Source organism: Conger conger, chromosome 3 (genome assembly GCF_963514075.1).
Source record: "Conger conger chromosome 3, fConCon1.1, whole genome shotgun sequence".
Lineage (NCBI taxonomy): Eukaryota > Metazoa > Chordata > Actinopteri > Anguilliformes > Congridae > Conger > Conger conger.
Genome location: NC_083762.1, coordinates 54,631,033 through 54,645,710, shown reverse-complemented (window position 1 = coordinate 54,645,710; position 14,678 = coordinate 54,631,033). Strand labels below are relative to the sequence as shown.

Genomic DNA, 14,678 nt, shown 5'->3' with positions numbered 1-14,678 from the left:
CCAAGCATACATGTTTATCCATGTTGCTAGTTAGGGGGGGGGGGGGGGGGAGATATTTTCCCCCATTTGTGCATTGTTACAATTGCACTCCAGTGTGTAGGATCTAGTTTGTCTTTTTTTATAGTATCCTTGAGGAAACAAAATGGGTATCGAGTACCTACCTTCTTCCACAGATGTATTTTCAAGGTTGCATGACTGTATTTCCTTGTGGATCAGGTCTCCGGATTTAAACCCACAGCCTGATCGTTGACTGATGGCTAAAGTGATTGCAAAATAGCGAATCCTGGTTTCAAAATACAAATACTTGAGTTTTATTTGCTCTTTTAAAAGCACAGTACTGCATTATATATTGTGAAACAGACATTGCCTACAGTAGTGTAGGCCGTGAACTATTCACATTTTGTTTCTCATGTTCAGGACAACGTTTCTGATGTAAGGATTTTCACTGAAATGTTTTGTACTAAAATATTTTAGGTACCGGTGCAGAAGTGCCTTATACAGTATTACACACACTGACACCGGCGCACACACCCACGCAGTCCAAACACTTGAAAAATACAAAGCACTCAATCCTTTTATTTGTCCATATAATCACGGTTCTTCACTCATACGGTACTTTGGCAAGGAGTAAGGCTGGCAGTGCAGTAAAAAGGTTTTGGAACATGCAAATCAAAAGTTGCGGGTGTGATTTCCCTTGAGCAAGGTACTTAACATAAATTAAGAGAAATATCCATCTGTATAAATGGACTGTATGTTAAAAAAAATAAATGAACAAAAATGTGTATTGTGGAAATTGCTCTGGATAAGAACTCTTTATAAATGGTTTGCCATCTTCTGTTGTGATGAGCAATGCTGATCACCAAAAGTCAACAGTCAAAGACGATGCAAATAAAACCATTTCCTGAAATTTGGGTAAAGGTACAGGAAAAAGTATTTGTAGTAACAGAAACGCATTCGAATTTTGTAAAGGTACAATAGGTAAGAGTTTTGTGTTAAAATATTGTTACAACCCCATTGTAAATCCCTTCAAGTCATGGAAAAAGGCTCACTGACATGTTGACTCACCCTCTGCCTGTGTTTATAGTCCTTAAATTCAGGTTTCAAAATATACGGGCCGTCGCTCTGTACCAAAACATTACAGCTGTACACAATACAGCTGTACAGTAATTCAAGCTCATTGGTTGAAAATTGGTTCTAACTGCCACAGCCAATGGTGTGGGGGCTTATTCTCATTGTTAGCTGCCCAAATTGCACTCCAGACAAGCGATCACTGAAACTCTGTATACCATTGCTTATTATCCAAACAAAGACTACATATATATACATAAAACAATGCCAGTTCGTTATTGGTAGTGACAAGCAAATTAGCTATAGTTAGCTTGACAAATTTACAAATATCCACCTGAGGCAATACGAACATAGTAGCACAAGCTTTGTGCCTCAGGTGGATATTTGTAAATTTGGGAAGTTATAGCTAGTAATAGCTAATTTGCTTGTTGTTACTGATAGCGAACTGGTATTGCTTTCTAACTTGATAAGCAATAGTATACAGAGTTTCAGTCTTGTCTGGAGTGCAATTTGGGCAGCTACACATTCCTTTTATCTCTACGTGTTCAATCATCCGTGTTTAGCTAAACCTGTATTTCTCTCAAACTGTTACAATTGCATCGTTGGTGGTAGACTATCATATCTTAGTTATATAGCCAGCTAGTTACATAGCCAAATAACTTGCTTGCTCATAATATAGTTGGTTAGCTAAAGTGAAAACTTAAAAATATAAATAGTATTGTGTAGCACACCAAAGTCAACTTTTCATGAAGTCACCTCTTTGGCAAACACTATGAAAAGACAACAGGCTCTGTTGCGTTTGTCACTGTCAGCTTTCCAAAACAGTGCACGAGAACAATGAACTGTATGATAACGCTTTATATTACCTGTTATATTCATAGGTTTGAGGTTGTTTGTTGCTGCAATTCCTCTCTTGACCATTAGGAGTCCGAAATTACCTATTGTACCTTTAAGCATACTTTGTGAAAAAGCAGGCAAGTAGTTTCAAAATGAAAAAAATGTTTACTGAAAGCAGAGTGGAAAAACCTGTTTACAAGCATAACTTCATGTATGCAAACATGAGTTTCACATGGAAAAAAAGCTTGCACCTTAACACTGATCCAGTTTAAAACATTTGCTCTTGAAAAAAATATTGCACGTTGAACACCCTGAAGCATCATACATTCCATATTATTTTATATTGCCTTGATTGCATTCACACGTATTAGTCCCAGATGCAAACCATAAAATAAAAAAAAAAACATGAAAAATTGCACTCATGGTAAGAGATGGGGGGGAAAAAAAGTGACATAGCAAAATAAATAATAAAAAGACAGACTATTTACTACTGCTCGTCCTCGTTCTCCTGTCCGGAACCTTCCGAGCGATCTCCTTCCAATCGATCTGAAGAGGAAAAAGGTGGGGGGTTAGGGTAAGGTGCCCTGAAAGCTAAATGCAAAAGCACAGTTGAATCAACTTATGAATCGGGCTGGGTTCGATTCCAAATTGTACGATTTCTTCCTGAAGTACTCTTCCCTTGTTTCAAAATGCCAGGATAAAATCGGGAGGCCACGCTAAGTGGGGTTTGGTTCCGAGTTATGAAAGAGGTAGGAGCAATATTCCCTGGCTCCCTCGTTTATCCTCCCTCCCGCAAGGGTATAAAATGCACACTGCCAGCAAGAAAGGAAATCGGTGCCCTTCCAAACAGAAGAGGCAATATTTTTGTAGGAGTTCCGGAGGTTCGGAATAAAACATAAGCGCATGTTGATGAATGGGAGGGGGGATAAAAAACTGAGAACTGAACTTTGTCAGATACTTCAGCTGACATGTTTTATTTATTTTTCTGTGTTTTAAGTGAGATTTAAGAAATCCTCACTAGTGTTTAATAAAACAAGCTTATGTGTTTTATTATCACTCAAAATAAGCTAGGGTGTTCGTTATGAATTATTCATGAACATTCCAAAGTTATCTGAGGGAAATAGAAAATACTTCAGCACGGAGACAAGGTTACATCCCATTCAGCATGTGAGGGCGGTTTGGTTCAGTTCGGTTCGGTTTTGGTTTGTTCATCGTCTGCCCTCCCTTACAGAGCACCTGTTAAGTTTGCTTGTTGCACGCCACAAATTTAATCAGGAAATGCTTCTCAAGGGAAGACCGCAAGGGAAGGGAATGTGTTGAATTGGAATCGAACCCAGCCAGGGTGCTTTATGCGCATACATTGCTAAATCTCTCAAGGTTCTCTCAGGGTGAATTGCTAGTCACGTTGCCTGTTAAAGGGTCACTGAACCAGTAAAGCTTGGGAGCTTTGGGAGGCTTATGCAGTGCAGGATGAATCAAAGTCCAGTGTATTACTGTGAATCACCACCAACTGCTGAAACAGCACATCTCAGTAAATTGACTGAATTGCAGAAGGTGAAGGTGAGCTATATGGTGGTATATAGTGGTTCCCAAACTTTGAGCCCACTACCCACATAATAATTAGCAGGTGTCCATGTAACCAAAGTTGCCAGATGTTTATACAATATTTCTTCTATGTGTCTTCAAGGCGTGTGAACATCATTTGAAAGTGCATGATATAAAATAGACATCTTTTATGTGTGTTTTCCCGACCCAAAGTTTTATAAACACTGTCTTAAAGGCAGATAGACACTGCTGTGTTGCTGCTTGGGATGCAGAAACATCTTCTGCGTGACGCATACCTTTGCTCCCGGCAGCTGTCTTTCTACAATAGAGCACTGTGTGATTCAATGCTGGGCAACGTCTTGGTTATTTTGACTGAGGTAAGTTGACCAAGTGACCCCGCTCGGGCAAGGCGAGACTGAACCTGTCTGTACCCGCGCTCAAACAGGAGAGCCCTTGTTGAATGCAACACATGAAGCTCCTGTCATTTTACTCAATTTTCCAGGATTGAAACTAGGATTGAAGCCTGGCAGGAAGACAAGAGAGAGCAGGGAGCAGGAGCTGAGGGTACACTGACCTGCCCTGATGTGATTGAGGGAGGCCAGCATTCGCAGCATGAATGAAGCAGGGACGGTGATTGTGTTCCTTGTCTCCTCTAGCATCAGCTCATTGCGTGTAATCACCTGAGAGACAGAGGAAATAATATTTAATAAATTACTTTTAAGGCCCATCGACACAAAGAACCATAACTATAATGATAACTATAAATACGTAGTTTTAAAATAACTCAAGTTGACGGTGGAGTCCATACCACAACTATAATGACAACGACAGTGAGGAACGCTATCGTTGGGATCACTTATAGAGCGTTTTTTTCCAGCTGCATGAACGATAAAACACTGACAGCCAATCAAAATCCCACCAAATTTACAGGGTGTCACATGCGAAATGGCAGATGACAGAGCTGAGACCATTTACAGAACGTTATCGTTCATCAGTGTAGATGCTGACATCCATATCATTATGCTTATAGTTCTTGGTGTGGATGGGCCTTAAGAGTAGCCTTAAGGTGTACAAAAAATTATCTGTTTGAATAAATGGATATAAAAATTAATTGAATGTATAAAAACCACATAAAGTACAAGTGGTTTGTGAACGCTTCTGAGAATGCAGTTGCCCCACAATCTGACCGAGCGGGAACTGAAGTGTGAGATCAATATTCCAGGCAGGGGACTGTACCTCGTCAGCAAGAACCCTGTTAAATGATGGTGACTGTTCAAGCGGGGACCAGATCTTGATATTGTAGTCTATTCCAGAAGAGGCAAGAACTGGAATGAACCAAAAACAATTAAATAAGATTAGATTAAAAATGGTATCACAGTGAAAATGGCCTAGCACTACTTCATTGCCGGTTTAAAAACATCACAGCATTCACCTTAAAAGAATTACTACTCTACTTTAAAATATATTGACAACGTATGCTCTGATGCAGGCTAACTGGAGCTCCCTTTTGTAAGGTTATAATGGGAAATATTAAGGCAGGAAGGGGAAGTTCACCCTATAAGATCGGAAAACATTTTCCCAGCAACCTGATCGGTTAACTGATAATATGGCCAAAACATTACAAAATCAACATTTATATCAAAGCATTCCAGATATCCATTTCCTTTAATTTATTATCAAACACATATTCAAACCCCATTCACAAAAAGCACACCCATAAATTTAGAGGCATACAACATTTTCAAAAGATGTCCAAAAATATTTTAAAAATAAAATAAATTATAATAATTGAACAGTAGAGGGGTCAACAAAAGGTATAGAATTAGAAGTTTTCCTTTATGGTGTGAAGCGGTGCATTGTGGGAGCACTCACTGGGATCATAGGGGTGGGGTTGCAGACAGTTGACCACGTGGTTGTCAGCCTCCAGGAGCATCAGGTGTTCAGCTGTGCGCCGGTCCCATATGAAGATGTGCCCACAGTCCGAGCCACTCATGACAAAGTTGTCCCCCCAAAAACAGGACTCTTTAATCTACGGCAGACAATTAAGAGGGTGAAGTATACACCACCTAAGAAAACCCATGCTACTCCTCTCGAAAAGCACCACAAAGACCTGACCTTGAAATGAACAGCAACATGAAACAAAATGTAAAATTCAAATAATGATATGCATGTGACATGTGGAAATGTACGGAGCGTCATAATGTTTGGTACAGGTGCAAAAAAAAAACGAATCTTTATTTGGCTCCGTACGCCAGTTTTAGATTTGTAATCAAACAATTCATGTGGTGAAAGTGTACATTCTCAGTTTTTATTAAAACATATTTTTTTATACACTTTGGCTTTTGTTTTTGGCTTTGGAGATCAGACTGGCCAAAATGATCACATAAACATGATTAATGTTTGTAAATGAGTGAGTGTGCATGAGAATTGTGAATTAGCATAATTGACACCCCAAAAATGGCATAGAAGGGTTAGGTGTCTTGCTCAGGGACACTTTGACACAGCCCGGGCAGGGGATCGAACCAGCAACCCTCCGACTGCCAGACAACTGCTCTTACTGCCTGAGCCATGTTGCCCGTCTGTTCTATAGGCAGTACTGTTTTAATTAGTTATAATTGAATGATACAAGTATGTATTGTAAGCATGTACTGTAAAGAGGAAGTAGCATAGCAGTTTACCATTGTCCTAGAGTTACGGTGGCCCTTGTAGGCCATTTTGATGGAGGGCCTACGGATGTTCTGGGTCTCGCTCTCCTCCATCTCCCTCCTCTCTTTTCTCCGGCGGAAAAGCTCCTGGATCCGAGCGGCCGCGGAACGCCTGTGGGGGAAGTAAATTAGCTTTTTAGCTCCAGATGCTTAATAAACTGCAATAGCTCCGATAACAACTGGAGTTTGCGAGCTTCTGGGGGAAATGTCAATCCATGGACCTCTCATCCAAACACAACTGCTTTTGCTCACGTTTCCATTTTCTGCTCGCACTTCTTTTCCGATTTGACAGTGGTGGCTGGGGCCAGCATAAAGGTAGGCGACCCCTTATCACAAAATATCTGACAATTATGTTATATCACTCCCAAAAATGGCGAGATACAATGTCAAAGGAGATTCATCTGGTCTGGTGTGAATCAGTGAGGTTCGGAAAAACGGGGGCGGCGCTAACATGATTCACTGCTTAGGAAAAGTAATGGCAAGCAAAGCACAAAACCCCAACTCCACAAAGATCACTTCACTTTTGTAAGAACAGGTAAGGAAAACTGAACCACTGCATCTGGAAACAACGTGTCTGCCCTATTCGAGTGGCAGTGTGTAGTCTTAAGACTTGAAAACTTAAATTAGAAACGTGAAATTCTGTCAGTTGCGTCAAACTAAATGGCAGAAGGCAAGATACGTATGAGAGACATCAAAATTGAAAAGACACAACATGCAGAGAAAAATCATAATAAATCTCGGTCTTCTGGCCTCAAGCCAAAATACATTCATGTCTGCACAAAAGGTCAGATCTAGTGAAAGCATGCGAAAGCATAACAGCATGCAATGGACCAAAAACTGTGAATACACCAAGTAAACACTGCCACTCATCCAATCAAATGCATCGAAATTCTGCATTATGGATGCTTCGGCCTGGTTGAGAGAAACAACAATAGCTACACATTTAAACTGTCAACATTCTATTTTCACCTTACAATTAGAGACCAAAATCAGACCAAACTAACAAGGGGAGGCCCATCAACATCATCAACTGCTTTAACTTCTTAAGTATCACCCCTTTTCTTAGCACAAGCCTGAAAATGACATAACCAACATGGTTACTATTATGGTACTGTGTTACGCATGTAGCTGGCAGGGTTCTGTAGGAGTACGGTACTGAGTTATGCATGTACTAGGAGGCAAGGTTCTGTAGGAGTATGGTACTGTGTTATGAATGTAGGTGGCCGGATTCTGTAGGAGTATGGTACTGTATTATGCATGTACTAGGAGGCAAGGTTCTGTAGGAGTATGGTACTGTGTTATGAATGTAGGTGGCCGGATTCTGTAGGAGTATGGTACTGTGTTATGAATGTAGGTGGCAGGGGTCTGTAGGAGTATGGTACTGTGTTATGCATGTAGCTGGCAGGGTTCTGTAGGAGTATGGTACTGTGTTATGCATGTACTAGGTGGCAGGGTTCTGTAGGAGTATGGTACTGTGTTATGCATGTACTAGGTGGCAAGGTTCTGTAGGAGTATGGTACTGTGTTATGAATGTAGGTGGCAGGGTTCTGAAGGAGTATGGTACTGTGTTATGCATGTACTAGGTGGCAAGGTTCTGTAGGAGTATGGTACTGTGTTATGAATGTAGGTGGCAGGGTTCTGTAGGAGTATGGTACTGTCTTATGAATGTAGCTGGCAGGGTTCTGTAGGAGTATGGTACTGTATTATGCATGTACTAGGAGGCAAGGTTCTGTAGGAGTATGGTACTGTGTTATGAATGTAGGTGGCCGGATTCTGTAGGAGTATGGTACTGTGTTATGAATGTAGGTGGCAGGGGTCTGTAGGAGTATGGTACTGTGTTATGCATGTAGCTGGCAGGGTTCTGTAGGAGTATGGTACTGTGTTATGCATGTACTAGGTGGCAGGGTTCTGTAGGAGTATGGTACTGTGTTATGCATGTACTAGGTGGCAAGGTTCTGTAGGAGTATGGTACTGTGTTATGAATGTAGGTGGCAGGGTTCTGTAGGAGTATGGTACTGTCTTATGCATGTAGGTGGCAGGGTTCTGTAGGAGTATGGTACTGTTTTATGCATGTAGGTGGCAGGGTTCTGTCAAGCCTTGCTAGCTTCCTTTGCTTCCAACTTCTGAGACTGCCTTTGCGTCACACATGCTGCAGTTAAGTGTTCTGTTTAAGTGCCGTTACAACTCACACAAACGCACACACTGCTGATTCCAGCTCATTAAAAAAAAAAAGTCAGGCCAATTCAGGGTTGTCGCAAATGCGACTAGTTACTCAAGAGATTAATACGGAAATCACTCCTACCAGTTAAGTTTTAGTAACATGATTTAGTAGCAGAGATGCTAACGTTACCTTATAAGTCTCTCTCCTACTGCTGATCCTCTGAAATTAAATCTATCGAGGAACAGAGTGTGAACTTATGATGGTAAGAAGATAATAAAAACTAACACACACAGGTTATGAATAAATGACAATACAATGAATGATAGGTAATTGAACAAAAAAAAGATATATATTGGTTTTATTTTTCAAATAAATTAGCATATTAAGACCAATAATTTGCAATAACGGAACACAGGAATTGGACAGCCATGGGCACAGAACACCCAGATCCCGCCAACTCCAACAGAAGCGCACCTGATTCCAGCAGAGACCATATTTACACAACTCAAGTAAAAAGTCTCCCCTTATAATTAAGTCATAGAGAAATAATGTCAATTTTTTTATGAGTGTGGCACTATGGAACATTAATAATAACTATTGGAAAAAAAATAAAAAAATGTGTAAAGCAAGGATGCTTTCTAAAATAATGAAACCATTGTAAATAAAATTACTCAAATAAAATCACCATTTGCCTTTAAAACTGCATCAATTCTCTTCGGTACACTGTCCTGCAGTTTTAGAAGAAAACGACTTGGTAGGTTTTACCAAACATATTGGAGAACTTGCCACTCATAGCATAATATACTGTATAACAATATCAGGTGTTATATAGGTGTGGTTCAGCCACGTCAAACAGGGTAATGATGGGTAGAGATAGCATGATCACTATTTTATCTCTAAAGAAACCTCTGATGAAGGCCGGAAGGCTCAAGCAGATACTCTCTGTATAAGATAACCCTTTTTTTTTTTTTTTTACCACCACACAAAAAATGTTAAATTGAAGAGATGCTGCGGTGCACTTCATTTGAGTTGACACGGAATGGCGCAGCTGCATTTTAAAAGCAACCTTTATTTCAGTGTCTTTGCTCTTCCGCAGCGGTGAGACATACCTCTGCCCCTGTCCTGCGCGGTACCTGGTGGCGGGTATGAGAATGGGGTCGTCGTCACTGTCGTCTGAGTCGTGGTTGGTGCGGGTACTCCCTGAAGCGGCTCCCACGGGGCCCGCCGCAGTGGGTGTGGGTGTGGGTGTGGGTGTGTGGGGAGCGGGTGTGGCCTCGGCCACATTTTGGGCCAAAGAACCGGAGGCTTCTACCGGCCTGCTCTGGCCACTCTGGACACTTCTGCCTTCTTGACCTGAACCACTCTGCCTGACAGGTTCCGACGAGATCGCAGCTATGGGAAAACACACAGTTCAATCATTTAGCCTCATACCAGCCCATCAGGAACAACAGCATCTCTCCCAGTCTATCCTGATGAAGAAGCAACAGAGGTATTTAAATGTTCATTTTATGTTTACATAAAGGTAAGTATTAGAAATATTTCAAGCAAAATACACAGAAAAGTATTTGAACCCAAAACAATTACGTATTGACATGACAATTTGCGTGGCGGCACGGATGGTGCAGTGGGTAGCACTGCTGCCTCACAGCAAGGAGGTCCTGGGTTCGAATCCCCGTCGGCCGGGGCCTCTCTGTGTGGAGTTTGCATGTTCTCCCCGTGTCTGCGTGGGTTTCCTCCGGGTACTCCGGTTTCCTCCCACAGTCCAAAGACATGCAGCTTAGGCCAATTGGAGAGTCTAAATTGCCCGTAGGCATGAGTGTGTGAGTGAATGGTGCGTGTGCCCTGCGATGGACTGGCGACCTGTCCAGGGTGTATTCCTGCCTTTCGCCCAATGTATGCTGGGATAGGCTCCAGCCCCCCTGCGACCCTGATCAGGATAAGCGGGTTCAGATAATGGATGGATGGATGGACGACAATTTGCTCACATGACAATTTGAGCATGACAATTTGCTCACATGTAACCACATACAGTAGTAGTAAGCTACAGGGGAAAAAAATAATAAAATAATAGTTTGCCAGCAAAATTATGTTATTGCAAAGGAAAACAAATAAGACCCTGTACCAACAGAGCTCACAGAAATAATCTGTACCACCAGGGGGTGCTGTTCCCTGCACATCTCCCAGGCAGGGACTCACCTGGCTCTAAGCTCTCTGGAGCCAGCAGTGTTTGGCTGGGCCCGACCTTACCTGGCTCTAAGCTCTCAGGAGCCAGCAGTGTCTGGCTGGGCCCCACCTCAGCTGGCCTGGAACTGGAGGGCCTGCTGCTCCTTTCAGAGAGAACAGAGGACAGGGTCACATGACAGGGTCACATGCAGAAAAGCTCTTCACTCACATAACCCTCCCACAATAGCCTTAAACAAATGAAATATACAGACAATACACTGGAACAAAAATAAATGATCAAAATGTTAAAACAAGCAAATGTACAAATATTTAACAACATACAAATGCATTTTTCATACATATGAAATATATATTTCACAATTAATAATATATGACCAAATAAAAAAATTCAACCTTTAAGATTTTATTAAATGTTGTATAGAGCATGAAGTCTGAATTGCAGTAGGCTTAAAATGACCGCTTTAAGAACCAAAGATATTTAATTAGTTTGGCGAAATAAAGAAAATAATTTAATGAAATTGATGGGAAATTGCTTTTCACTTCTGCCACATACAAATAAACTAGGCTGGTGACTAATTAAAGGAAAAAAACAACTAAAAATCTCTTGGGTGTTGGGCCATCAGGAGCCGCCATTTTCTTGGCATGGTTTTGCTCCACTTATCTCCTAAGAGGGAAGGGTCACTGCTCAGATTTAAATTTCATTTTACCTTTCATGTAGGGGTCAGCATGCAGTCAGGCCTTTTTGCTAAAAGCTTGTTAAAGAAACAATTAATTTCCTTGTTTATCAAAATAACTGAAGACTTTCATTTTTTCCTGTCAGTGAATCTAATCAAATTTGGTAATTATCTGTTAAGGGAAACCCTACTCAGCTAGAAAATTAGCTTTCTATTCTGAAATCGTGGGAAAGAAAATGGAAAAGGTGGTTTTAATGTGACAGTTGCAAGTAACAATCAAACTCTATTAAACTTGGCAAGCTTTTCTCTTGAAAAAATACAATGTTTGTTTCCAATACCATGCTTACATTGTTTATTGTATAATCTTTGACCGAAATAAATTGCACAAGGGTCAGTAAACAATGCAAACTATTCAATGGCTGCTCATGGTCCTAGTCATTACGTTTCTCATTGTGGGATTAGGCTGTGAATTATATTACCAAAATTCCAAAAGCACAATGACACTGAAGTTCCAAACTAAACCTTGCAACTTTTGTTGTCTGAAGATGATGATGAACAGTACTTGGGTCAGTGTTTTGGTCGGCAAGATTGGTGGCTATTGAACAGAAGGCTATTGAGCGTTATGTTATGACAGAGTTGCGCATGTAAAATTCATGGCGTATTGTTCCAATAAAAAACGGGTTGAGGTCAGTGTGCTGGATCCTGAGTGAGTGTAGACTGTTCTGGTCAGTGGATTGGATCTGGGTCAAATACGTAATTGTTTTGGACTCAAATACTTTTCTGGTGCTTGTCTGGTGCATTGGAACCTATGAAATCTCACAAAGTGCAAATCCTGCCTTCTGATCCTTGGATCCTTGATCCTTCTGGTCCAATTGCACCAAGCAAGATCAAACAAGCACAGTGTGGTATTTTAATCCAAAACAGTTAATATTTGATCCAGCTCTGCAGTGGATTGTGTCGGTCCCTGAGTGACTGGGGAACACTACTGTAGTCTGTGTATGGACAGGTGTGTTTTTGGGCCTACATTATGGTGGGGGCAGTCCTCACCATTCATCTGTGAAGTTCAGTTTGATGGTGCTGGTGGTGGTTCCCTCTGTGCTGTAGTGTAGGCTGAGGACAGGTTCTCCTGTACTGGGCCTCCCGCTGCACGGCAACCCACTGCTAGAGCTCACTGCCCCACCCACAGAACCTACTGGAACAAGCACAGGATCACACCACATGACCGCTTCCTCTTCAACCTCCTCCCAGAACTACCAAAAAAAAAAAAGAACACAAAAAGAATACGAAAGTACATAATTTTCCTGACGGAAGTGGAATATACAACAATATATCGAGACCTTAGGCATGACATTTTTGACAAAAATGAGTTGGTGTCATAAATATGTTGTTTATAGCACAATTTTATAGGATTTTGATATTGTACATATAGAGTAATTTTAGGGTGACACATTTTGATCTATGTTGTGTAGGATGTGAATGCTTTGAAGCTCAATATCAAGACAGATAGTCATGACATTCAGTTTGAGGATAAAATGAATATATATTGCATAACAGTGTTTAAAAATGAGAAAATGAGAAGAAATAAAAAGTCTAAATATGTACCATCAGATGACAGGAAAAAAGAAAGATTAAAAAGGAAACTAAATGAAAAGAGAAGTTGCAAGCAGCACAGTTTTTTTTTTGTGAATCCTGTGAAATGAGGAAGGGTGATTAGAGTATAATAAACGGAAAATGTTGAAAAAGAGATGGCCGGGGCTTTGTGGGCTCAGTGTCCACATGAACAATGGCAGGAGATGCAGAAGCCTGCGCACACAATGTAACATTTCATATACACTCAGGGACCACTTTACTGGGTAGACCTGTACAGTCAGCGTCTCTGAACACACCACACATCGAACCTCGAAGTGGATGGGCTACAACAGAAGACCAATAAGTACAAAAAAGTCTAGCAAATCTAATAGTCTAATAAACAACAAATAAAGTGGCTACTGAGTGTATGTGCAGAGACACTTAACCCATTTCAGTAGAACACTGAGAAAAGAGGGTTTGACCATTAAGCATAGCAATATGTAGCAGATACTGGAAACTAAAGATTTGAGCTGAGGTTGGTTGAAGAGTGTAGGCCTAAAATACAGTTCTGCATCCAATTAGAACATATCTCACCTCAGTGAAATGTTCTAAAATCTGCCTAAAAAAAAAAGCAAAACGTCACATACATTGTCTTCCACCAAGTGCAATGCTCTGAAAAGAGGTGTGAAAATCCCTCAGCAGGTGGCACTATTAGCACGTTTGAAACCATTGATGTCTGCTTTGTTATAAACTCATGCTGCAGGCTGACATGGTGGGTTAACCTCACGTAACAGTCACTTGGCAATAACTCCAAACTAAATATAAGAATCTTTAACATGGGAAAATGCTGTTCTGTCGATAACTGTCTTGCCTGTTGAGCACAAATCTATTATCTATTCAGTTGTATCGGGGTGACAGTCCTGGAGGGCCACAGTGTCTGCTGGTTTTTGGTGCGTTTCAGCACGAGTGCTGAATGGAAGAGTCAACATACCTTGTTCTCAAGGCCTTATTTGGCTGCTGGTTGAAAGGAAACCACAAAAACTCGCAGACATTGCGGCCCTCCAGGACTGCAGTTTGACACCCCTGCATCGTAACAGCAGCTGGGCTGAAGTGCATCTGGACAGAAGTTTTTGCACTTCCAAAAAAATCCCAGGGATTCATTTTGTTTATAAAAACTGCAGATATCAGGTGAGAGCACCTGATCAGCACAAGAGGCCCTACAGATGTCAGGGGGCAGGCTGGGGGCTGGGAGAGAGATCGACCAGCGTGAAGCAGGTGACCAGCGGGTCTTCTCCGGGCCTTACCAGACTGCGTTTGGGAGGCAGGCGTGGCAGAAGAGACATCCTGGCTTTTGATATCAGAGGACTGGGAAGAGGAGGAGGTGGGGTTCTCCTGGGTTGTGGAGGTGGATGCGGAGCTCTCTGAGGAAGAGGACGTGGAGGGGCGCATAGCAGTCATGGTCGCAGTGGAGGCAGAGGCAGAGGGTGGTGATGATGATGATGATGATGATGATGATGATTTGGGGAGGGGCTCGGTAGGAGCCTCCGTCTCCACTGGCCCTAGGGTGGGCGGAATGAGTTCCTGAGGGGTGGGCTCCAGGGTAGCGGCAGCCCCTGCTGGTGGAACTGCAGCACCTGAGAATTAAAATAATCCAGATTTCAGTTACTTGTTTTCTGTCTCACGTGGAAAGGCTTGGAGAATAGTAAGGTGCTAACGTTATCTCTGGAAAAGCAGAAAGTGCCGCTTAGCTGGTAGTAGTTTAATCCACCAAGCTGCTCATCATATTTACCATGACATTTATGAGCAAGGTCAAGTTTACTGATGTGACTTTTTAAATTTTACCCTAAATTGATATTGTATTCGTAGAAGAGTAGCTTTCTTGGTGCAACCCAGCACTACAGAGGGCATGCAGAGGGCTGCAGCAGCAGTGAAGTT

General features: G+C 41.6%; 1 protein-coding gene across 6 annotated transcripts in view; it reads right to left on the bottom strand.

Annotated features, from left to right (window-relative positions):
* Positions 1 to 548: 548 nt before the first annotated feature.
* LOC133124503 (DDB1- and CUL4-associated factor 6-like) overlaps positions 549 to 14,678 on the bottom strand; it is a 39,281-nt gene continuing 25,151 nt past the window's right edge. For 2 of the 6 annotated variants that reach the window (XM_061235767.1, XM_061235768.1), the window contains exons 10-19: positions 14,048 to 14,377; positions 12,222 to 12,366; positions 10,564 to 10,643; positions 9,426 to 9,708; positions 8,506 to 8,547; positions 6,129 to 6,267; positions 5,323 to 5,479; positions 4,687 to 4,775; positions 4,025 to 4,130; positions 549 to 2,451 (exon numbers count right to left, since the gene is read on the bottom strand). In XM_061235767.1, the coding sequence (XP_061091751.1) occupies positions 2,393 to 2,451; positions 4,025 to 4,130; positions 4,687 to 4,775; positions 5,323 to 5,479; positions 6,129 to 6,267; positions 8,506 to 8,547; positions 9,426 to 9,708; positions 10,564 to 10,643; positions 12,222 to 12,366; positions 14,048 to 14,377 (1,430 nt within the window). In that variant the 3' untranslated portion in view covers positions 549 to 2,392. The remainder of the gene's footprint in view (positions 2,452 to 4,024; positions 4,131 to 4,686; positions 4,776 to 5,322; positions 5,480 to 6,128; positions 6,268 to 8,505; positions 8,548 to 9,425; positions 9,709 to 10,563; positions 10,644 to 12,221; positions 12,367 to 14,047; positions 14,378 to 14,678) is intronic. The other 4 variants (XM_061235771.1, XM_061235772.1, XM_061235770.1 and 1 more) reach the window with 3 other exon arrangements.